General features: G+C 41.3%; 1 protein-coding gene across 1 annotated transcript in view; it reads left to right on the forward strand.

The window, feature by feature from the left end:
* The window catches only part of DUSP22 (dual specificity phosphatase 22), a 114,473-nt gene that overhangs the window by 79,580 nt on the left and 8,412 nt on the right, over positions 1-26,481 (forward strand). The window contains exons 8-13 of the mRNA XM_084620043.1: positions 18,900-19,136; positions 19,858-20,044; positions 21,025-21,113; positions 21,720-21,861; positions 24,327-24,434; positions 25,888-26,241. Coding sequence (XP_084476169.1) covers positions 18,900-19,136; positions 19,858-20,044; positions 21,025-21,113; positions 21,720-21,861; positions 24,327-24,434; positions 25,888-26,241 — 1,117 coding nt within the window. The remainder of the gene's footprint in view (positions 1-18,899; positions 19,137-19,857; positions 20,045-21,024; positions 21,114-21,719; positions 21,862-24,326; positions 24,435-25,887; positions 26,242-26,481) is intronic.

Consider the following 26,481-nt stretch of genomic DNA (forward strand, 5'->3'; position numbering starts at 1 on the left):
TTGGGGGGATGGAGAGGTTGATTTTGTGTTTGTGTGTAGAAGAGAGTGTCCGTATTGCCAGCATCATTTTTATAGTGGGAAGGCCTTTTCGAAGACTCTCTCTGTACCCAGGGGTAAGTCATTAGCCTTCTCTGCATCACTGTTTACGTATATCAATAATATGATTAGGATGGGGTGAATATTGCAAAAATAATCTACTAATCTTCATTTAGATTTTCAACTATGAATATTACAGAATTTTTGCAAAAAACAAATATCAAAATTGAAACTGTATTTGCACCAAAACCCGGAATCTAATGAATTTACACTCAAAAATGAATGAACAGAAATATAGTGTGTGACTTGTGTGTCTAATCAAAACACCTCACTTTATGAATGAAAATACAGTGAACTGTTTGTAAATGACCTAGTCCAAGAATTAGGGCTCGTCTGCATGACGAAGTTAGTCCAGGTAGGGTATGAATTAAAAGCTATTCCGGAATAAGAGTGTCTACACAATGAGCTACTCCAGAATATTTTATTCTGCATTAGCTATTCTGGTCAGTTTCCCCGTGTAGACATGCCCTTATCTGGCAAATTTTTAATAACAAATGCAAACAAACTAGTCTGTTCATGCACAAATCACAAAATAAAAGACACGCTACATTTGTTGTATGAATTATTTGTCAATTATTAGCCCAACTCTAAAAATGAATGTTATTACGGAGAGGTGTTGTGAAGTTGTATCTGAGTGTTCCTAAAGTGCTTTGGGATCCTCCGCTGTTACATAACTGTAAAATATTATGCTGAATGAACCATAATACCCCATGCATTGATTTTAAACGTTTTGAAAAAACATAGTGCATTCGTTTACTAGCTAAGGCAGTAGATCTAATGTTTGATGTTACTTTCTGGGTTGTGAGAAACCAACAGTAAGTCAGTGAGTAATAATCTCTTTGAAATTTCCGCACACAAGAACATCCTATGCAGTTAACAAAAACCAAACAAAATAAATGGTGGGAATGGGGGTGAATTACTGTAGCCTAACAATCCACTCTTTAGGATAAAGGCGTCATAAAACCATGCCCCACCATGCCCACCAGCAGTCTGGATGAACATAGAAGTCCACTGTCAACCATTATATATTCAAGCTATACCATATTCCTTTAAAAATGTTTGTATGGTCTCTGAAAAACCCTAAGCAAAAACATTCCTCATTGAAACTCTCAGAAAATGGCCAAAGTCACCTGGAACTGATACATGAAATATTTCATCCAGACGACCACCCTTCCTTATTTCCCCGCCCCCACCCCCAGGAGAAATTCCTGACATTTTTTATACACTCAGTAAGGATTACAGGGGATATGCACAAATGGTATGTTGGAATAGAGGTCACCTGACTTTCAGGGATGCCAAGTATCCACGGCTCCCATTAGAATCAATGAGAGGAACAGTGGAGACTCATTACTAGAGCTCAGCCAATAATTGATTTTTCAGGTGAGTGGCTGAACTGAAAAATCAACACCTCCCTCCACAAAAAAAGATTCCCCCCCGCACCAAAACAGAAAACTGAAAAAAAAATCATGTGGTTCAAATGAAAAATTTCAGATGTTGATTTGAAATGACTTTTTCTAAATGAAATGTTGATCTGAAAATGCTGAAAGGTTTGATTTTTTTTCTTTTTTTTAAAACCAAACAGTCAAAATCATTCACTGAATTTGACCCAAATTTATGAATAGTTTTGGTGGCCCCCCAAAATGCATTTTTTGTCAAGTTTACTATTTGCCAAAAAAAAAAAATTGCCTAGCTCTACTCAGCGCTTCTAGCAATCAGACCAGCATACAGTGATATACAGAAGCCATTCAAAGAACTACCCATGAGATGTTCATGAATGCTTATGATGCTCAAACATGGAGACCTGATCCTCAGTTGATGTAAATTGTCATATAGCTCTATTGATTTCAATGGGGCTAACAGTTTACACCATCTGAGGATTCCTCCCATGATCTTCATGCAAGTAAGATCAACAGTGTTGCCAGGGCATGGGCACCTTCAACTCTTATGGGGGTCAGTAGGAATTGATGGTTTTGGAACCTCTCACAGTCAGCGTCTGAATGATAAAATGACTCAATCAGGTCACAATTTTATCATTTCAGTCATGGTGCAAAGCTTCTGTTCGCTGAAAAATTATGTATGGTGTTAGAAGAAAATTAAGACTATTGCTTCTTCCACTATCATGTAATATTATGTATCCATTTTAGAATTATCGATAAAAATACTTCAGCTACAATCTCTCCTCTCATACCTCACAGATACCAACTCCACTTTTATTGCAGCCCACTTTAGGCAAGTTGTAGTAGATAAGCATGCAGCTGCCTGCTTTCCATGTGTGTTCCTCAATTTAAGGCCCAAATATAAAGTGAAATAGATTATGTCAACCCAGAAAGAAAGAACAAAATACTGTTTGCCTTCAGGAGTTCACTGTTTTTTCTAGAACGTGGAGCCACGTTCTGAGAATGGAAACTACCACCTTAACCACTGTGCAGCTCACTTACATATCCAAAGGGTTGTCTCAAAATGAGAGCACATTGTTCTCCTGTCTCTTCATATTCTAGAGTTAGGCTATATTTTTATAACTTGTGGTATTTGTATATTTACTCTTTTTAAATATTTATGATTATACACAAATGGAAAATTACAAGGAGAAAGATGAAAAAAGTAATCATCTTGTGTGGAGAATGCAATTGCCTGTTTCTTATTAGAATGAAGACAAAATATGGATACATACCAAAGGTTTAGCTGACCCTCTGCACCTTGAATGTGACTATTTCCAGTTATATGTACCATCATGAAAAAACACCCCTGAGTGACATAAGTTACGTGGGCATAAGTGGTAGTGTAGACATGGCCTGAGTCTCTCTAACCTGATTTACACATTCCCACCTTAACAACTAACCTATATTAAACACATTATGCATGTTAAATTACTTGAGTCCCGATTTGTTTTATTGTGGTTTTTGTTTTAATCAGCTCTCCAAAATAATGGTTGTGCTGCTAAAATAACAGCCACTGTGCTAAGTAAGCCCTGACAACACTGACCCAGTTGCAATCTTGCCATCCCATTGTCCTGCCTGCCCATCATGATTGTATGGAAGAATGGGGCAATGGGTGGGGCTGCGGGCGGAATGGGGGAGGGGCTCTGGACTTGGCGCTCCAGGCTGGGGTGAGAGCTCTGCGGCAGGCCCAGCCGGGGCCAAGATCTCAGCCCCGCCTCCCCCTCCGCCAAGGCCAAGAGAGGGAGAGGAGAGGTGGAGGGCAGGCAGAATGGGGGCAGGACTGCAGAGGAAGGGGCAGAACGGGGAGGGGCTCCACGCTTGGTGCTTCAGCCAGGGCTGAGAGCTCCGCCGCAGTCCCAGCCAGGGCCAAGCTCTCAGCCTCCCCACCCTCACCGTGGCCCCAACCAAGCTCTCAGCCACCCCCTCCCCTGCCCGGCTGGAGCCATGGGAGGAGCTGAGAGCAGTGAGTGGGGGTGGGGCCTCAGCCAGAAGAGGTGGGCATGGGGCTGGCCTCCCCATGGGGAAGCTTCACTTGCCACCCATGGCTGTGCCACTTTAAGGTCTCTAGTGTAGACGTAGCCTCAGAATTTCTCATTGAAGGCCCAATTTTGATTGTAATAGTGGCAGAGTAACACCACAGCCCAGTGGTACCAAAATCCCCTTGTATGAACAACAACCCTAACAAATGTGTCAAACCCTACCCTCCAACTGCACTGAAAAGAAAGCCCCACCCCACCAAGAACATCAGTCACACATCCAGTGTGAACACTCCCTCTTAAAGCCTGCCTATCGTCTCCTACTTGGCAGCCGCTTTGCAGCACTTCTATGAGGACAAAAAATACTAGAGCATGTGTGTTAAAGCTCTTCTGTTGAAGAGGGTAGGTATCAGTGAGATTTACAGAGAGAGTGAGCGTAGAATACAGTCCATGAGTAGGGAGCAAAAAAGCCTACCAGAAGTGTACTGTTTCAATTGTCTGGTGTCTTGTGTTGGTAGGGGCTGGAGAAACTCAACAAGAGGTAACTTATTTTTCTCCTTCGCTGTTGAGGAAGGGTTTGTTCACATGGTGTGCTTAGAATATGAGATGGCGTTTGGAAATTGATAAGATGCACAGTAGGATTACTTGTTGTTCAGACCTGTGCATTTTCCTGCCCCTCATAAGGTATCTGCCATTGCATGCAACAAGAGTGGATATTGTGGACAATAATGATTAGCATATTAGCTGGGTATTTCTGATAAAATGATTAGCTGAAAATGGCTGACAATGTTGATACACAAATTGGTATGATTAGGGTTAATAACCTGTTGCAATGAAGGGGGCAGATCCCCCTTCTCAGAGCTCTTACAATCTGTCTGCAGGCTCACACTGCAGAAGTTCAGTGTGGAGACATTTTCTTCCTAACCATAATGTTTTAAATAAATGAAATCTTGAATTGTGCAAAATAGTAATCTGTCATGCGACCCAGATCACAAAACAGGAGGATTATGTTTGTTATGAATACAACTTGCAGTCATGAAGGCCATCACTGAAAGAAGAAACCATTCCTGGTGATACTTTTCCTCTCTCTCTATATTTTCATAAGACAAACATGATTTGCAAACATGTTCGTGAATAAAATCTTTTAGTTTAGTTTACGGCTGTCTCGGGCCCTATTATTAGTTACTAATGAGTAGTCACATGACGTGTGAGTGTTCAAGAATGTTAATCCAGGAAGCATCCATGAATTTTTAGCACATCACTTGGAGTCTTTTTATCAAAATGTCTTTCTAAAAGGTAGGCTTTAGTTCAGCCACAGTGATTGGCTCAATAATATTCATCGATGTACGAGGGAAGAATTCTGTCCCACTACAAGAATAGTCAGAAGGAATTCTATAAGACGTATTATGCAGACCGCAAGAATAGATTATTATAGTAGTTGTTTTGGTCTGTAATATCAATGAAAATGAAGAGTTCACAAACTAGCTATAACCTGAAAATGATTTGGCAAATACTTATTCATAATGAATATATTCATGGAAATCAGGATAGATTTGTGAACAACTTGCTATCCAAAAAAATAATTTTTTTAGCTCATAACTTCTCAGTCCAAAAATTCCTTTAATTTGATTTAAAACCGTTTAAGATGGTCAAAAATCAGAACAAAAGAATGTTGTTCATAATGACAGGTTCTGCCAGCTCTGTTTACTACTTTGATAATATGCCATGATAACAATTGCATTAAATGTGACAGACGAAACACCAGTAAAATATTCCTGAGAGTGGGAAAAAAATGTAATAGCACTCATGGGGCATGTCAGTAAGTTGAACGTATAGGAAAAAAATATAGAATAACCTGATATACAAAAATCCTGCTTTTCTTTTTTCACAAGAATCATATTAAGAAAAAAGACATTAATTTTTTAAGATGAGCATGGATATGCAGGTGACACGTGCAAAAGATACGTATTAAGTACCTTGACATGGGAAAAGGAGTGTCAAAAGAAATTAGTGGGCTGTTTCATATGAGAATTCAAGTAGTTGGGAGTTTACACAGGCCCAGATCCTGAAAACACTCTGCTATGTCTACACTAGGCTATATCTAAAAAACACCCATTTAACTGACATAAGTTTCTCCGACAGAAGTGCCAGTGTGGACAGCTCTCCTGCCGACATAACTACTGCTGCTCTGTGGGGGTGATTTAATTATGCTGATGGAAGAGCGCATGTAGACAGACATAGCATATGTAGCCATAGCCTTATGTACACATTTCACTCCACCTACCTAAATAGTCCCATTGACTTCAGTAGAACTACTCATGTGAGATAAATTACTTGTGCAGAAGTCAGAGCCTAACGTTAGAGAGCTAAACTGATTGTGAAAGGAAAATGTAAGCCAATATCTGTGCTCCAAATACAGGTAATTTTTCTCATATAGTTCCTTTTCATTTTTTTAATGAAGGATAATTCTTTAATAGTAATCTGCAATTGCAGATTACTGCAGGGATGAGGATAGAACAAACTCCTAAATGGAAAAATGTCTAGATACAAGTCAGCCTGAAGACAAGACAATGTTTTGCACAAGTCAAAAACAATAATATTCCCAAAACAAAAATAATTAGATTCTTAGAAATATAATCATGAGAAAGGGGGGTCTGAGATATGTGGCATATATGTCATGCTCAGGTTGAGATACACATTACTCAGCACTGCAAATGAGCTATCGCACAACAGATTTTTTTCTCCTTGACGTTATACATACATTAATCTCATCTGGAATAGTGGCAGGATACTGGCTGTATTGCAGATGTTCCCAGTAATAATTAGTGGGTATTCCTTAAATAGAACTAGACATGGAGATACCTACAGCAAATTAGATAGATTACCTTGTAAAAGTACATCGGCAAAATAAAAATATGAATCCAATAAGACACTGTATATGGTAAATATGGTTAGGCATATATAATTCATACAAAATACATCCCAGATCCAACTCTCCTTAAAGTCAGTAGAAAGACTCCTGCTGGCTTGAATCTAAATTTACTCTAAGTCTAAACACTTTAGAGCTAAATTCAGGCCTGATGAAAACCATTATCCCAAATTGCATTCCAGTCAGGCTGAATTTGCTTTTTAGATTTGCTGTTATGGACAGATATGCTTTGATAGGAGGCAAGGCAATACACTGGGAGACATATATAACATATATACATTCTAAAGGACTCATACAGTTTGGTAGCAAATTTGAAAAGAGCTATGGTTTGCAGGCAATTTTGAACAATAAAATAACTTTCAGGTTGAACCAAAACCAATTTTTAAATTAAAAAAAATTTTTTTTTTGTGAATCAAAAACGCAGAGAGAATTTCACTTTGGATCAAACAAACTATTTTGGTTTGACAAAAGTGAACCATTTTGTTTTGATTTTTGACTATCTTAAACTTTTAAATCAACGGAATTTTTGGAATGAAAAATTATGAACCAAAAAAATTGAAATGTTTCATTTCATTTGTTTTTTTTATTTTTACTGAAACAATTTGATGAAACTAAAATATTTTGAAAATTCATTATGGTGTCACTGATCCTGCCCCTGCCCCTGCCCTCCTCATCCTAAAAAAAAAAAAATTAAAAAAAAAAAGCCAAAAAATTCCCAGTTCTACATTTGGACAATTAACTACAAGCTGTAGACTAAACAAGTCAGAATTCTGGTAGTATTTCCAATTATTGCCATTCATCCACCCCAATTCCCCAGAAAGAATTCATATCCAGCTATAGATGCTTTTCATCCTTGGCTGCCTTACAGTATGCTGCTCCAGACAGCAGTTTGAGAACAGGACCATCTTCATGATGTGGAAATGGGGGAAGATTTTATAACCATATAATAATGTCTAGCTTGTACATTGTGCTTTTCATCAGTAGATCTCAAAATGTTCTACAATCTTTAAGATATTTATCACCACAACTTCCCTATGGTGTAGAAAAGCGCTTATCCCAATTTTCTCAGATGGGGAACTGATATAAGAGTGACCAGCAATGTTTAAAATGTTGAAGAAAGTATAAACTAAATAACTAGAAAATAGAGGTGGGATGTGAGATATTTTTGTAGCTAGTGTAACTTTCATAAAAGGTACGTCAATGTTGAGAAACAAACAGCTAAAATTGATTAATTGATCTTATTGGCTTTATCAGTAGCAAAATTATATGGCAAGATTTCCAAAAATGCTCAGCCTCAGCAACTTCCATTGTTCTTAGCCCTTTTCAGTGTAAGTCCCTGCGTGCTGACCATGTTTCACAATGTGGCCATTTCATTTAAGCTGCATCTGCACTAGAAGTGCTGCAGCGGCGCAGCTGCATTAAGCTGACAGGAGAGAGCTCTCCTGTCGGCTTAATTACTCCGTCTCCCATGAGAAGCGGTAGCTATGTTGGCGGGAGAAGCTCTCCTGCTGACATAGTGCTGTCTACACCAGCCCTTTAGTCTGTGTAATTTACGTCACTTAAGTGTGTGGGTTATTCAGACTCCTGAGCAGCATAAATTATACTGAAGAAAATTCTAGTGTAGACAAGATGCCTAAATGGGACCAGAGAGGTTTTGAAATCCAGTCACACTGGAATTCATGATAGTCCATCAGTGGAAAAGGGTTATGAATATGCAGCTTTTTACCTCTATGGGATTGGTTCAAATAATCAGATATAGTTTGGTAGTAGCCAAATGTAATTATTAGAGCTGGGCACACAGTGCAGGATTATTTGTAAGCATTCCCATTTTTCAAGGAGTTTGCTTCACCTGTGTTCACACCCCTTTTGTGAACTTTTTACAAATGTTCTAAGAACAAATTTACCAACATGAATATTTACTAACCAGCAAAATGTACGCAAACATTACAAAATATAGAAAGTGAATTTTTTACTTATAATCCTGAGTATTCATGCCAGAAATCTTATTCTAAGAGTTAAACTCATTCATCAGGGGAACAAAATGTACCATGTAATCTGCGTGTTTGGTTAAAACAGCTCAAATTCCCAATTTCAAATATCAAATACTCAAAGCAATGTGCAAAGTGAACAGTTTGCAAGCACTGCACAGGCTGAAATATTTGCATAGTACAATCTTTGAATAATTTTGAGCAATGAATATATTTATGGAAAATGTGATCTGTCTGCAGACAATTCACAAGCAGCAGAAAGAGCTGTGTTTGATAACTAAAATACAATATGTACTGTAAATAGTTCATCCAACTCTCCTTGTTACCAGCTGAGGATGGCCATTTGGTATCCTACCATATGTGAAAAGGGTTATGGTCTCAGTCCAGTTCCTGGTGGACAGGTATCCATATTATAAAATAGCACCATTCCAATTGGAACTAATATCCACCCTTTGACTCTCAACAGAGAGGCAAGAGGTGAAATTCTGGGAGTTTTGCCATTGACTTCACTGCCGGATTCTATAGACATGGAGGACGAACTGTCCTTTTTTCCCCTTGTGAGTTGAGGAGGGAGATATGTTAGTTTAACAGTACAGTGAAACTTCCACAGCCAGCGATGTACCATTCCTGAAGTTTAGGAGAGTACTTCACCCTATGTGGCAAAGAGTAACAACCCTCGGAAGAAAATCTACTTAAATTTTTCTTTTTAAAGAAAGGTTACAACTACTCTTTCAGATGTTACTACATATGAGAGAACTCTTTTTAGAACACGCATTAATTTAGGGGAATATGAAGTCTTGAGAAACATTCTAGATCATTAGATTACAAAGCAAAAGGGAAATAAAAGGAAAGAATGTAAACAAATTTGGACAAAAGTAGTTGTAAGAAAATATAAAATTGCGTGTGTTTTTTTCTACTTAGTCACGCAGATATTTAGTTACATTTACTTCTGTGGTATTTTGCTTTTAAATGTTTTAAATGATTACATAATTAATAATATGATATGGGGATTTTATGAAAGGCGAGCACAGTAGGTCACAAAATCAGGAAGAGCAGCTGTAGAAGCTATGTCTAAATAAGACATCACCAGTGCTCATGGCAAAAAAAAAAAAAAAAAAAAAAGGGAGAATGTTTAGCATCCAGATGTTCTTTACTGTGGAAGTTAGTTCATCAAAACGCCGCCAGATGCTGCTCTGGTGTGAAACTGAGTTTGTGAGGTTCCTGCTCTAAACTCTTGAATTGTGTTGACAACTTTTAGGGTCTTTCTACATTGTAAAAACAACTAGGACTTGTGACGTGGTTTCAACACCACAGTCTTGAACATAGTTAAAGTGAGAGTCCATCTTGCTATGTAAATATGTTTTTATGGCTGAACCTTGTTTTAGCCTACAGGACTTCATCTTGCAAACACATAGGCTGGGATTTTTGAAGAGACCACGGAGAGTTAGGCTCCCAGCTCTCAATGAAAGTCAAGGCTAATGAAACTACTCTTAAGCCTTTGGAAAATTCTAGCCTTAGGCAACAAGAGCCAGATTTATAAACATATTTTAGTGTCTAAAGAAGTCCATAGGTGCCTAGTTGAATTTTTAGACGTGCCATAGGGGAGTTTCATTGGCATTGACTTTCACTGCGAGATGGATATCTAACTCATATAGGAACTTTTGAAAATCCCACTAGATGCCTAATTATCTTTGAAAATTTGACCCCAAGTGTGACAGATATGGCAATTTCTTGTGATATCTTTGAAAGACTCTATGGTATTAAGTATATGTATTATTGTGGGCTCTAATTGTATATAACTTCTTCATGGGGAAGATGGGACAAAGATTGCAACCCCTTGGAGTCCATTGTTTTACATGAATGGTATATGTATGGCTGTGTTTCCCTCCAGAGGGGAGGGCTGCCACAGATCCTCCAGGAATTAAAAACAATGGGTGGTGGTGAAGACAAATCACCCAGGTTGTAATCTCCTCATAGAGGTACTATCTCTTAGGGAGGCCCTCATATACTAGTTCAAACTGGATTCTCCAAAGACCAACAAAAAAAGGACCTTTGGATAAATAGCCTGAGTTTGTTGACTCAGGGCCTTCTCTTTAATCCAGCAAACAGACAGAACCTTCTGTTTAAGCCAAGGCAGGGCCCAATCCTGCTGCATACTTATGGAAGGAGTTGACCTTTTAAGAGCCTGTAAGTCTGGTAAGCTTTTAGCATGAGTGCAGGTTCTTTTATTGATTGTATATATTTTCTTTGTAATGCTTTGGCCTTAAGAATAAATGTGCTTGCTTATAAAGGGTTGCATGATAACTTGTAACTGCTGGCAAGTACAGCTGTTCAGAGCCTTTGAAGAGAAGGCAAAAATCAAATTCTGGCCTGTTTAGGCAGTCTGACTTGCTGGGGATATCACTGTATAAGCAGGGAACTGTGCAATCTGGAAAAAACCCTGTCAGCAGGGAGAGACATGGGTCTCTGTCCAAGATAAGTGGTGACTCAAGAGCCTGAGCCTAGAGTGGATGCCTGCGAGAAACCATGGACTGGGAATACAAGTGCAGCAGCCCTGGAACTATGACACCAAGTTGCTTCGTTGCTTACGTGTTTGCAGGATTGCACCCCAGGATTGTACTATTGGTTAGAAATGTAGCTAGCATGGTGTGGTGACATATTTTGTTCTTTTTAATTTGTAATCAATCAAACTAGACACTCCTAGAAATGTAGAAAGATCTTATATAAATTTTGGAAGTTCTTTATGCTTGCAGATAAAAGTAGCCCTCCATAATAACTTTATACGGTTTCTTTTAACAAGACCTTTCAAAAATTGTTAAAATGGATTATTGCCCTAGGACAAACTATTCAAAGTTTATTTTAAAATAGTTATAGCCTGTGATTGGTCCTGGGAATTTGTGTGCATTAAGGACTAAGGGCTTGTCTATCTGAACATTTAGTTTGTGGCAAGCTAGGGTGTGAATCTAACCCCCACTAGCCTGCTGCATACTAACTGTTTTGGTGGATTCTGCTGACTCACACTAACAGTTTGCTGGTGTGCTTTAATCTACTCTTGTTTCAAAGCAGGGTAGATCAAAGTCTACTAACAAACTTAATGCATGTCAGCAGGGTCCACAAGAACCTACAGAGTGAGGCAGACTCGTGAGAGCAGATTCACGCTTCAGCTTGCCTCGGACTAAATGTTCATGCAGATAAGCCCTAAGGATAACATTTTCAAAAGCCTTGAAAGTCAGTGGGATTTATCCTTTTATGTGCTTAAGTCACTTTTGAAAATGGCATGTAGGCTCCTATGTCACTTGGGCACTTTTAAAAATTCACTCTAAATCATTTACCAAAGAGTTGGTGTTTTGAAACGTGGCTAACTGGATTCTTAAAGAACACTGACACTGAAGCTCCAGCTCTGGTGACATAAGTGCCGCCTTACCACATTCACGGTCCATTTTGGTCAATTTCAGGGTCGTAGGATTTTAAAAATTATAAATTTCATTATTTCGGCTATTTAAATCTGAAATGTCATGGGGTTGTAATTGTGGGGGTCCTGAGCTAAAAAGGCATTGTGGGGGGGGTCGCAAGGTTAGTGGGCGGGGTTATGGTACTGCTGCCCGTACTGCTGTTGGCGGCGGCGCTGCCTTCAGAGCTGGGCAGCTGGAGAGCAGCAGCGGCTGCTGGCCAGGAGCCCAGTGCTGAAGGCAGAGCCGCCATCAGCAGCAGTGCGGAAGTAAGGATGGTATGGTAGGGTATGGCCACCCTGACTTCTGTGCTGCTGCCTGCAGAGCTGGGTCCTTAGTCAGCAGCCAGCACTCTCTAGCCACCCAGTTCAGAAGGCAGCAGTGCAGAAGTAAGGGTGGCAATACCGCCTCCCCCTAAAATAACCTTGCAATCTCCCTGGAACTCCCTTTTGGTTCAGGACCACCAATTTGAGAAATGCTGGTCTCCCCCATGAAATCTGCATAGTATTGGGTACAAGCACTCAAAAGACCAGATTTCACGGTGAGAGGCAGATGTCATGGTCCGTGACGTGTAAATTTTCATGGCCATGAATTTGGTAGGGCCCTAGACATAAGTGGTAGCGTTTTTGTTGCTATAAATCAAAAATGGCTGCACCGGTTTAATTTTCTTTCAGATTTGGCAGAGCAATTCAGTACTAGGCAAAGCTCATATAAACCAGATCTGAGCCTCCTGTTCCCTTCCCTCTGCACCATGGCATTTGGTGGAGGGAAGGAACAAATCAACGTCACCTCTTAAGGGATCCACACCTACTCACAGGAAGGGGACTAGTTAGGGGCCTGATCCTACTCAAGCTGAAGTCAATGGCTAAACTTGTATTGACTCAAATGGTACAGGATTGGGCCTTTAATGCCTACACAGAGCCTGAATCACCATTGCATTCATCCTTACCTACTTACTTGTTTAGATTGTAAGGTCTTTAGACAGGGACTAGCTACTGCCCTCTGTTATAGTGTCTAACACAATGGGGCCCTGATCTTGACTGGTCCCTAGGCACTACTGCAATAAACATGAGTAATAGTAATAACTCCCATTTTATGTTGGTGCATCTCCATTGAAACCAATGGTGTTATACACTGGTGTAAACTGGAGTAATGTATTAGTGAGCATGGCCGATAGTCTGCAGTAATTTACACAGGTTCCCCTGGTGCAGCTTGGAACTCCCCTTCTCCTCTAACCACCCCCTAAGGGGATTTCAGGGTAGTCACAGTTGGGGGAACACCTGAATGAATGGCACTGTACAGGGGCCTCTAGCAACAGTGGAGCCAAGGGACCTCAGTAAGACTAAAGCTTTGCTGCTGGCACATTTCCCCTATAACTTTCTGATTTAGGCAGTAGAGCTCACAGCTTCTTCTCCAGGAGACAAACCTCACCCTTATACTAGAAGAATTCCAGGGAAACTCTGCCAGTTGAAATGTGACTTTACACTGATTTACGTGGAAATAACTTGCCTAGGGAAACATGGGGCCCAAGGAGTTTGGAAGGAATTTTTTTGGATGAGTTAGAAACCTCTGAAAACAGGACTTTCTAATGCAAGTATCCTCTCAACCTTATTAGACCCTGACTAGTGCACCATTTCACACATCCATGTTTAAACGTTATGGGCCTAATTTTTTTCCATGGATACAAGGGTGCAATTCCCTCTGAAGTCAGCAGGGACTTCATGTGTAAGCTGAATCAGCCCCCTGTGCATGAAATACTTGTGAATGACTGTTTAGAAGAAACAGCCACTTTTCCTGGCAAACATTTAGATAGTTTAGTCAGTGACCTTAAAAGTGTGGTTAATATAGGGGTTATAAAGCAATACAAGCTTTCTGACAGCAGGCCTGCAAACTTTGTATTCGTACAGGAAAATTCCATTGAAGCTAAATGTGACTTTTGTGTCAGGTCTGCTGGACCTTTTATTAATATTTAGATCACTAGAAAGGGAGATTATGCTGCAAGGTTCCTGTATTGTTCAAAACATAATCAAGGCCAGTGGATGATTAGGATTTCCAACCTATACAATATGCACATTATATAGGTCACCAGTCTGCAATAGTTAATTAAAATAACATAGTTTAATTATTGGACACAGTTTTCCAACCTGGATGCCTAAAAATTAGTCCCCTAAACTTTTGATTATCCACCTAAATGGCCTCATTTTCTGAAACCCTTGGCACTCACATTCCTATTGATATGAACTGCAGATGCTCAGTGCATATGAAAATCAGGGCACTTCTACTGAAGTGCCTAAATATGCATTTAGGAGTCTAGTTTTAGGCATCCAGGTCTGAACTTTCTGCCAATTGGGGCTAATCCCCCATAGAATGCTTTTGGCAAAGTTGATAAAAGACAACCAAACATGTGGTTGGTCATCTGTACTGTCTTCATAAAATATTTTTTTTTGCAAGTTCTGCTTTTTTTTTTCTCTTAAGGGTTAAGGGTTTTTCTAATAATTATTTTAACTTCAGCTGAAAAGTAAGATAAAAAACCAACAACATTACTCCAAATTGGGGAAAGGATCTAGTTCTATCGTGAAGGGCTTGTTCTGACTTTTTTCACTTTGAGACGGCGCTCTTTCTTTCAGACTGGGGAAAGTTGCCATTTATAATTAAACTAAATCAATATGCAACACTTTTATATATCCAATGAAACTTCTGTCTTAGTTCTTTATACCATCGTTATCGTCCTTGCTTCTAATGAACAATATCCAAATCAGGCCTTTTCTGGGAAATATTAGTGATACTTTAGATGGTTATGTTTAACCATGGCTAAAGCTGTGAACTTATCTTGCTTTGATGTTTTAGGAGTCTATGACTGTGATAGCTGCAGATGTGAACAGTATATTTAATTGTTGATTATTACCGAGTCCTTGGAATGTAAGTGCCTTCGATTCGCACTAAAATTTTATTTTAGACATAGCTTTGAGTTGTATTATAAACCCAAACCTAAAAGTGCTTAAAAAAACCCTTGACTTTAATTACATTTAAATTTCAGAAGATGGCGTTGAAGATTAGCAATTAATATTCTAAACACTGTATGTATCCTCTACATAGACAGCCAAAAAAATCAATGTGCGACGACTGTTTTGAATGCGGTATTTAAGAACAGAGGATGTGAATGTCTGTTAAAAATGTTAAAAACGGGTGCAGCGGGGGGCGCTGCTACATGAAACGTGTGTGAAACCTGAAAGGTACTAAACGACTTGTTGCTAGTCCAAACCTCGAGCTTCCTCCCTGCGCTTAGTTTAGGAGAGTCTGGTGAACAGTTACTCTGTCTCTCAGTTGATTTTTTGTTTGTTTGTTTTTCAACAAAGATATTAACAAGTCATTTACAAGCAGTGCTCTCTTTGCATATCATGAGTTCAGTCGCTGCACGGTTTAAAAGGGGCCTTCCTGGGAGAGATTTGGTTTACTCCATAGAAGATTTTCGCTGTAGTTTGATCGTTCCTGTTTGCATACATGTCGTTCTGACGCTATGAATGGTATGTGCATGATCTGTGTATGAAAGCATCGGCTGTCCCATACCGTCTGTTCTTTTAGCATTAAAAATGTATCCGTTTCAGAATCCAATTCACTGACGTGTAATCCATCGATGGGAGAAAGGAAAGTCGGAAGAGTCCCCCAACAATATACAGATTAGCGCTGTTCTAAAATCCATATGGCTTCAGCGGGGTGGTTTGATTAGAAATATATTACCGCAGACTTGAATTGTAACAAGCGGAATCTGATCCCTCCTCCCCCCCCCCCCAGGTCTGGTACAAATGACTTTTGGGGCTGCTGCAGTTTATTCACCTTATATACCGTTTGGCTTTGAATACACTTTTTAAAAAGCCCAAGTGCCAGGGAGGGAGTGGCGTGTGAGTCTGATCATGCGTTGAGGAAGGGGAGCTAGTCCTGTGTAGCCCACGTGTGACCGCTTATGACTCTGGAATGTCAGCCCATGTGTACAGCAGCGCCTACCCTTCTCCTAACCCCATTCTCTTCCTGGCCCTCGGTTAAATCTGCTGCCCCGAGGGCACGGACAAACAGTGTTCTCTGGCAAGGACTTTTTTGCCACAAACTGTAAGCCTTCCACCACCATAAGGTGTGATCTACGGGTCGTTTACAGTAAAATAAAGCTGGCTGTAAAGCAGGTGATCAGGCAGGGATTTCCCGTTCTATTTATATGTATATCTGTATATAAAAACGATTAGGCGCTGTACTTTTCCCACGTGTCACTGTGTCTAGGTAAACCCCCAGCGGCCCGCTCCGCTTCAGTGCAGCCCCCGCGCTCGTCTGTATCCCTCAGTCCGTCCAACCTCTGCAAGACTCCGCCCCCAACCTCTTCGCCCCCCCCCCGCCCCATCTGACAGCTCTTCAGTCCTATAAGTTCCTGCTTTCGCTCAGTTTGGTTGTTTCATATCTTTTTTAACCATTTGAGAAAACAGGCTGCCTCCTGCACTGAGCGGCTGGGTGAAAGAGGTAAGAGACCGATCATCCCCAATGATAATTGGGCGGGGGATTTGGGCATTTCTTTGCTTATTTAAGCTGGTAGTGATCTGATCCTGTTCTGGGAGTGTAGCACATTGAATGAGCATTATCTGCCAAACTCTCCCCCTCACTTTGCTTTACACGGTAGCTTTCTCAAGAGAAAACTCTTCAACCCATATGCTCACCCCGTTAGCCCCAGAGCGATTGCTGTCTGGGATCTCAGAAGTTAGAAATGGACATAACTTAGTAGAGCTGTCCCTCAGACAGGATAGAGTACCTGCCAGATGATGTATTAAGCTAGCATTACAGTTGATCATGGGCATTTAGTGAGAATGTTGCATAAAATGAATTCAGTTGCAACAGGTCGGATGCGGGGCGGGCGGGGGGCTTGCTGTTGTAGACAAAGTTACAGAATTTCTTGTTTGTAAAATGATACATTCTAAAAGCCTGTCTGGAGTGAATGATCCTACATTTGCCCTTTGGGGGTGGTGGGGGAGAAAGACTCGCCTTGTCCCCCCCCCATCTCTAATTCTGTGATTCTAGGAGAACAAGGGTTACTCCAGCACTTGTAATTAAGCAAATTTATATATTCATTTGTTTCTCTCTCTCTCTCTATTGAAAAAAGTGTGTGTGTGTGTGTAATAAAAATAATATTTTTCAATCCTTAAATTAACGTAACCCTGTCCCTCGCTAGAACCTGGTAGGCGATCACACATTTCGATCTCCGGCCCCTACCCTCCTTGTCTGCTTTCAAGCAGCAGCCCTCGAGTCTTGCAAGACACAGATTTTTCTGACTGTGCTATTATTTTGGAAAGGGAGGAAAAATAAAAGTTTGCGGAGGATTCTATTAAGTTACATTTTTTTCCCTGTCATTTTCTTTTCCTTCCTGGCTTTTAAAAATTATTTTTAGTTAATATCTAAACCAGGCCAGCGGGGCAGCTCTGGGTTAAAACAGGCGCCTGGCCTCACGCCGTGGTCTAATAGGAGGCTGGTGAGCGTGCTGCTGCCCTTCAGACTCTGTAACACACCTGTTCTCACTGCTACTGGGAGTCCCAGGCTGTGCCGGGAGTCCCAGGCTGTGCCAGGAGCCTGCTGGCATTGCAGGGCCTGGCTGGCTTCAGTGGGAGCCGGAGAGGGCGGCATGAGATTCCTGTCCCTTAACCCCGGGCTCCGGACGGAACCCAATTCGCTCTCTTTTCGTAAATGTTACTATAAGGCTTTTACTGCTGGGTCACCAACGGGGAAGCGGAGGTGGAACCGGTCCGTGCTCTGCCCGGCCATCTCTCCGAGGGCTGAAACAGTCTCTAGCGCTATGAGCTCAGGCTGACCTTTTCCGCTCTCTGTCCCAGGGTGGGTCGGTCAGACCCACCCCCACCAGCTGCGTGGAAATGATGTTCACTAGAACAATTTAGTGATGGAAAAGTCCCAGGCTCGGCAGCAGCCGTGCACTAGTGGGTGGGTGCAATTACCAAACACTTGGCCACCGCGTAGAAGTCAGAAGGGAAACTGCAAACTGCAAAGCTAGGGAGCGCCACACACACTTACAGCTACACACGGTGTCTGTGTGCGTCTTTGTGTGTCAAAATGCATCACACCTCCATTTTCCCGGTCGGCTCATAACTTGTGTGAATTGCCTTCACTTAGGATCTTTCCAGTCGGTATCCAATTCTAGACCTGCTCAGTACATGCGTCTGCGTACAGGCGTCTTGCATTTGTGTCCGTGCAGATTATTACACACCCTTAAAGTTCAGCAGCTTACTTGTATGAGGGGTAAACTTAGTGCTTGCTCGGTCTGTTCCAACTTTTAGGTATAGGTATTAGTATAGGCTTGCATTGCTTGTGCCTATTATAGATACACGCCTGTAGACTATATTACGTCCTCCACGTATGGTTTTGAAACATACCTTCTCGTGCGGACTCGTGAATTAGCGTCATATGTACGCATACACCGTGTGTGTGTATTTATGAGGACAATATATGTATACACACACGCGCTCTTAGAGATCATAGGCGCTATTTATAACTATGTGTGGTTGAGGTTTTCAAAGCAGTGCCGGGCGGGGGGGGGGGGGGTTAGTATTTACATATGAACACAGGTGTATACACGAACACATGCCCAGCTATACTCTCAGTATCTGTTTCATAAACACACACACACACACAGGCGCGGGAGGAGCAGGTAGAGATAAATACAGTGTCTGTCCAGGCACGTGGAGTCGCTGTCTCTCCCCGTGCCCAGGAGCAGCCCATCCATGCAGCCAGGGCGCAGTAGCTCCCAGGGCCGGGGCCTGGCCGACTCACCCCCCCGGGAAGAGGCTCTCGCTGGGCCCCCCTTGCTGCTGTGCAGCGGGGAGAGGAACTTTCGCCCGTTCCCCTCCCAGGCTCCAGCCCCGTCGCAAAGTTAAGCAGCCCGGGCCGGCCCACGCCTGAGGCTGCAGCTAGCGGGGTGGCGTTTAATAGCGGGCGTCTCTCTCCTCTCCTCTCCCCCCGGCCCCCTTCCCCTCCGTAAGCTGGTGCCCGGGCGTGTGCAGCGAGTGCGTGGCATGAACCTGGAGAGCAGCGAGTGCGGGATGAGCTCGGTGAGCTGCGGCAACGGGAAGCTCCGCCAGTGGCTGATTGACCAGATCGACAGCGGCAAGTACCCGGGCCTGGTGTGGGAGAACGACGAGAAGAGCATCTTCCGCATCCCCTGGAAGCACGCCGGCAAGCAGGACTACAACCGCGAGGAGGATGCCGCCCTCTTCAAGGTAGGGGGCGGCCAAGGGCCACTCACCCGCCCCCTGGGCGTGTCTCTTGCCGTCCTGCAGCCCCGACCCCCCTGGTCGGTGGGAGACAGGAGGGATCGAGTCCTTAGCAAGAAGACGGCGGGCGGGCGGGCGGGCAGGATCTCCCCTTGGCAGGACGTGGCCCCGAACAACGACCCGAGCTGAGCCGCTGGGGATCCTGCTCTCCAGCCAGCCAGGACCCACCGAGGCCCCATCCCGCACCGTTGAAGCCAATGGGAGTTTTGCCCTTGACTTCGGCAGGCGCAGGTCTGTCTTTTTCAAGCGCATTGGTTGCTGGTTGTTGCCTGGAGCGAGGCTGTGCAGTTTCTCCCAGAATTAATGCAGTTAATTGCTTTCCTCAGCAAGCCCTCTCGGTTTTGGTTTTGGTTTATTTTAACGACAGGGTTGCCCGCGTCCATATGGAACACTTCCCCCCTCCTTCCTTCTCCAGCTGTAATCATAAACCTTTGTATGGTTAGAGAACAGTTATTTGTGCATTCATCCAGTCACTTTTCTTCTCTCTCTTACTATTTTATCTTGCCTTTGATACTGTTTTTATTACCTTATCAAGAAACCACCTCGCATATACTTTAGCATAAACCCATAGGGAATAAATTCCCCACTCGATTGCAATTTCAGCTTTTGTGATTGTCTACCTAGAGCTTGATTTTTTTTTCTTTTTGAACATTTGAAATGTTTTCAGGCTTGGGCTCTTTTTAAAGGAAAGTTCAGAGAGGGCATTGATAAACCAGATCCCCCAACTTGGAAGACAAGGCTGCGGTGTGCTTTGAACAAGAGCAATGACTTTGAAGAACTGGTTGAGAGAAGCCAGCTGGATATTTCTGATCCATATAAAGTGTACCGAATAGTTCCAGAAGGAGCTAAAAAAGGTAGGCCATCGTAGGTTTTATATCCATTTAAAGTCTCATTTTCCAGTGTGCAAAAACTGAAGAGATGGCCAATGTGCTGTCACTCATGTCATGTATAATCATACAGTCACTCATGTCAGACTTGGTAGCAATCAATACAATAAACAAGATGTGCAGTACTCAAGTACGTCTTATTTGGATAAATTTCCCTTTGACTTACATTGGAGGTTTTGCCTGAAAAAGAACGGTGGGAGTCTGAATCGTAGCATTTGAAAAAATACCCCTTTGTTGGAGGTACAGGCATGCAGTATGTAAATTACTGGAGGGATTAACCTTGGCTGTACAGCCTCTATTTCAATTTTAAATAAAGTGATGCCTGTCTTAAGCAACCACTCAAGAGACAGGCAAAAATACGTTTGCTTAATGGACTTCAAATAAAGGTGGAGCAGACCTGAACTCATTAAGAGCCAGATTGTGCTGGACTACTTCAGGGGTGAGCAAGGTTAGCGGAGTGCATTATCAACCCTAGCCCTCTTTGCCTCTGCATAGCAGTCAAGTACGGTCACAGTCCTGGCACTCCCCTGTGCTCCTATTTTCCTAGAAGCCCCAGACCCTCAAGACACCCCAAAAAGGGCACACAGCAGGCAGTCATCCCTCCTATGAACTGGCCATCAGAGCTGGATGGGCACATAAAGGAAATATGCTGCACCCCTTGAAGGGATGTGAGTGGCAGGTGCTCTTCCTTCATGCACTGGGAAGCTCTGGGAGACAGAATTCCTCCCAAAGGTCCCTCTGCACTACTCCCTCTGTAGGCCAGTATCTATGAAGCACAATCAAGCCCCGTGTTTGGGGGTGGTGTAGGATGGTCTCTTAAGAGAGGAGATTGCTTATTAAGGATGGTCTTTTGTACAGGTTTCTCTGCAGTAGATCATTTTCAGGTTTATTTAAGATTATTTCAGGTTTATTTAGTAACTTTGTTTTAATCCTTATCATGTATGTAGGAGCAAAACAACTCAGCCTAGAGGATCAACAGATAATGATGAACCATCCATACACAATGACTTCTCCTTACACTTCACTACAGGCTCAGGTACAGATCAGTCATGTGTTATTTTTTAGCTTGTTTGTCGGGTGTCGATTGAGCTAATTTTTGCAAGACCATATTATACTACAAGTCTTTCTATTCTGGTCTACCACCATTTAGTTCTGCTTGGAAAAAGACTTTTTTTTATAAGAAACTGAGAAATCTGGAAGCAATGTTTTTATCACGTGAAACCACAGGGCAGCTGATCCATCTGGGATTTTTTAAAATGTGAATTACAGCTCTGTTTTGTTAGATTTTTTTTGTAAAAATGGATGTATTGCCCTAGTACTTCTGGTGCCAGAAATTAAACATATGATGAAACAGTTATTCTACAGTAATGTTTTGCAACATGCTCCAGTTGCCTATTATAATTTTGTCATGTTTATAGTTTACACTAATGGTGACATGCAGCTCATTTGAAAGCCTTCTCCTTTTGGCAAAATATCATCCAGGTGGTCTGTATGGTGCTTTGATCTACAAGAGATATGGGAGAACAAATAACAAAAGGTCTCCTGCAGAACTAAGGAAACTTTCTAATATGGGAGATTATGTGAAAGGCAGCATCAATTCTGATTACAGCCAAATAAAACAATGTCTCATTAAACTGAACAGGTGTCAAACTACATGGTACCTCATGAACGTAACTGGAGAGATTTTGCCCCAGAGCAGCCACACCCTGACATCCCCTACCAATGCCAAAGTGTTCCTTTTGCAGCTCGCAGTCACCATTGGCAAGGTCCTGCTTGTGAAAACGGTAAGAACATCTCCCTGGATGTCAATTGCTCTCTAATCTAAAGAGACAATATGTGACCACCATAGAAGGACTACAGATTTCATATTTATTATTCATGGCTTCAGTGGCATTGGTATGGATGGCTTGATTTTCAGAAGTTCTGAGCATCCTTCAATGACAGCTGCAGGTGATCAGCACCTGTCATCTATATTGACACTTATTTTATTTTATTCTTTTATTTGTTTTACTGTAGTGCTTAGGAGCCTTAGTCATCACCATAGTAACTCATATTGCCAACCCCAAGTGTTCAAAAATTGAGTCACCCCCCCACAAATGATTTATAAATGACTATGTATAGATAATTTTTGTATTTGTCTTCTGATTTTTGAGTCTTTATGGTTCACATTTTTCACGTTTTTCTTCATCATCACATAGGTTAGAAACATACTTCCCCCCCTTAAATGAAAGCTGATATTCTCACATAGTCATAGCATTCCAGGATCGGAGGCTTTGTGAACTGTACTAAGTATTGATAGAGTTGGCAGCACCGAATCTGAGCACCTGAAAAACATGCAGAGTAGGGAAGTCTTTACCTTATGTGGGGAACTGAGGTACACAGAGATTAAGTGACTTGTTCCATGGTGACATAGGAGGTCTGTAGAAGAGCTGGAAATTGAACCTGGGTTTCCTGTGTTGCAGTCTAATGCCTTATTCACATGACCATCCATTGTGCCGTGTATGGCTGCAGGCTCAGACTCTCAAGGGATATATGCTCATTTCAGTATGCAGGGATTTGCTCCATAAGTACAGGTCCCCACATATCCATATGAGAATAATCTTGTAAAAAGTAGAAATCCTTAGTCCAAGATGAGATAAGGAAGGAATACTTAAAGCGCACAGGGTATTAGAACTACAAAATATAGTCCTTTAATGGTTCAAGTGCAATGAAATAAACTTCTGTTTACATTTGTCTATTGTCAGCTGAACACTCTACATTTAGACAAGTGAGCTATTTAGTTGAAATTTTATAAAATTCTGCCCTGATTTACACCCCATGCAACAGTTACTTCAATGGGGTAGTGAATGTAGGTTTTGGTCCTTATGATCTATTGAACTTATGCTGAATAGAAACACTAATTTTGAAGTGAACGGTGTCATAAACTCTTAGATACTATGGTAAAGACGGCTCTAGAAAATGCTAAGATAGAGAATAAAAGAAACACGGCATTTTCTAATACTAGAAAGAAGACCATAACTATAATTTTTCTCTGGAAAATTTATCTGTTGATTACCTGATAGAATCTTAGCATATACAGATTTAAAAAAATCACTGATATTTTTGCTTTGTTTTTTGTTAGTAACCATGAACATTATGTCAAGCTTTAGTAATAATATTGCTTTTCCTGGTTTCAATTTCATTCCTTCATCCCCCAGTCTTATGCTTATCATTACAGCTGTTCTTTAAAAGTCACGGCTCCAAAGCATCATTTTCCCCGCATTGTATCCCGGGGTCAGCGGGCATTCTGAAGAGACAAGAAACACAGGGCCTTCTATCTTTGTGGCTTAAAAGAAAATGAATCAATCCCCAATGCAGCAAAGCATTTAAACCCATGCTTAATGGGCCAATGGGATGTCAGCATATGCTTAAAGTTAAGCACATGCTTAAGTGTTTTCTTGTATAGGGTTGGATGTAAACAAATTGTCAAGTGTTTTCCTGTCTCAGGGTCTAAGTGCTGCATTAAGCTTGTATCAGAGAATTGGGCAATAGTGGTTTACTCACTGGATTGTCTTGTTTGTCAACAGTCACTCAGGTATGCCCTTGGCACAGGTTAAAAAGTGAACTAGCTTTGCGAAGAGTCAAATCTGTCTATGGGAAAGAATAGTGTATCTTACCTGCATCATAAATATTGTGTTTATGATGTAAAGCCCTTTGAAATCAATGCTAAGATTCCTGTTGACTTCAAGGGACTTTGGACAGGTGTTATCACATTTCAGTTTGCCTCAATATTATCTCACTCACAGGAAGGGATAGCTCGGGAAAGGACTAATGTTGGCTGTAATATTAAAACTCTAATACTCTACTGCAGGAGAGTCTCTTTTCCCTACAATTGCCTTCTTTCTTTAACACCATTAAAGACATAATGACTGAATATTTGAGTTGCCTTTGATAAAACTCCTTAAGACCTGTGAGAATAAATGGATTATTTTTCATCAGCCTTCAAGAACACCATTATCTAGTTAAAATGCAGATTATTTCTATGGTAGAATAATATGCACTGATATGGTTAGGTAAAAGAACAACACTTAAAAGATCCAAATAAGAAAAATCTAGATAACATCTTGAGTGGATAAAATATTTTGGTCAAGGGGAAGATTTTTTTATAAAGCTGACGCTCAGAAACTCTCACATGCATAGCTGTGAACTCTAACTTTGCTCTTGGATTTTAGATAGCTAGATATCATTTGACTTTTTTTTGTGAAAACAGGTTGTCAGGTGACTGGAACCTTTTATGCTTGTGCACCATCTGAGTCACAGACTCCTGGGATCCCAATAGAGCCAAGCATAAGGTCTGGTGAAGCTCTTGCACTATCAGGTAAGTCTATAACACCAGGCTTTCATGGTGAACCATCCAGGAGGCTTTCCTTATAACTTTCCAAGTAAATGTTTTCTCACTGTTTATAGGGACTTCTTTTGTGAGTGCAAGTGACATTTCTTTTCCAAATGACTTCTGTGCATATACACTTAGGCCTCAATTCAGCAAGATTTTTAAGCGCATGTGGAACTTTAAGCACTTGAGTAGTCCTCACTGAAATCTGTAACTCAGGTTGAGATCAATGGGACCATTCATGTGCTTAAAGTTACACACGCTTAAATACTTTGCTCTTTCAAGCAAATTCTTGGGTGCTCCTCAATGAGTCATCAGATAGGACAACTGCTGACAGGTGAAGCAGATTCTTCTTTAGCTCACCACACAGCCATATTGCTTTTGGATTCAGAGGTCTAGTGGTTTTTTGTTTTTAACCTGGACTGTATCCTTTCTGAAAAATTCTATTTGTTTGTTCAACATTTTGTCCTATGGATACTTTTCTGTCTTCTCTGTTGACTGCATCAGGATTTGCATCATTTATTTATTCTTGATAAAATAAAACCTCTTGGTATATTAGTAATGACACTTTCACTCTCTGAAAATAAATCTGTTCAGCCAGTTTGCAGTTGTTCAGACTCAAGGGTGGCTTTTTTATTTTATTCCTTATGTGGAAATGTAGGAGCTAGTTTGTTTTTTAAACTAACAATGGAAATTATCTGGAGAAATTGACAATGCAATGTTAAGGGGAGAGACTTGGCTGGCAAATGGCAGGCAGAGTTAAAACGCATGCCTAAGTGCCCTTCCTGAGCAGGGCTGCTGTCCCGAAGTTGGTCTATTTGCACAGCCCTGCACCAGTGCTGTGCAGAATCAATCCCTTAACAATCACTCTCCTGTGTCAAGTGACCACTTTAAAACTATGCCTAAGATTTCAAATATAATTTTGTTGTGTTTCAGCCAAAGACCACTCCTACTAGGCAAGTGATTGCATTTTTGCAAGTCTTGTGGGTAGTTGCTTAACATGGTTCTATACAACATCTTGAGAGAAGCATAGCTATTTTATGATTTATCTAGGAGAACATCCTGATACTGAGCATTAATTCCAATTAAACCTGTGAAGTACAAACACTTTTTTCCTCATTAATGAAAATATGCAGCTTGCCGGGCATTAATGTCTAGCGTATTTTCTGCCCTCTGCATCACAGGCTATGCAGTTCCCACTCCAGGGGCCTCTACTGGTAGAAGCTGGTGTTGGAGTCTGCGCTTCCATATTTCATTATTTCAATTCAATCTATGGTTTTCCCTAAATCAGGGCTAAATTCTGAGAGATGCTGAGTATTAGAAATGATAGGCGCATAGCACCTTTCAAGATCTGGCCCATTGGCCTTAATAGCACTGTGATGTAATGTAAAATACTCACAATATTGAACAGCAGTAATTTTTTTCCAAAATATACTTACAGACTGTCGACTACACATCTGTCTATATTACCGTGAAATACTGGTGAAAGAGATGACGACTTCAAGTCCTGAAGGCTGTAGAATATCTCATGCCCAAAATTATGAGGTCAGCAGCTTGGATCAAGTTATCTTCCCGTATCCAGAAGATAATGGCCAGAGGAAAAACATAGAAAAATTACTGAGCCACTTGGAACGCGGAGTAATACTCTGGATGGCACCTGATGGGCTTTATGCTAAGAGACTTTGTCAAAGCAGGATCTACTGGGATGGACCTCTGGCTTTATGCAGTGACAGGCCAAATAAACTGGAAAGGGAGCAGACCTGCAAACTTTTTGATACTCAGCAATTTTTAGCAGGTAATTTTCAATTTAGGTTACATGTTGTCTATATAAATGTCACCAAATCATTGTCATTGTGGTTCCAGATGGGAACTATTAAAGCGCTCTTTGTACTAAATTACTCCCACCAAAGTGGTTGGGAGATGCAGCTGCTCAGCTGCTCTCTGGATGTGGCCGTATATGTAGGTGTTAGAAGAGCACAGCTTAGGAATACTGTTTTATTTGTATATTACCATGGTTAGTTCTGCTTTTGATACA

Source organism: Lepidochelys olivacea (genome assembly GCF_965140295.1).
Source record: "Lepidochelys olivacea isolate rLepOli2 genome assembly, chromosome: 2".
Classification (NCBI taxonomy): Eukaryota; Metazoa; Chordata; order Testudines; family Cheloniidae; genus Lepidochelys; species Lepidochelys olivacea.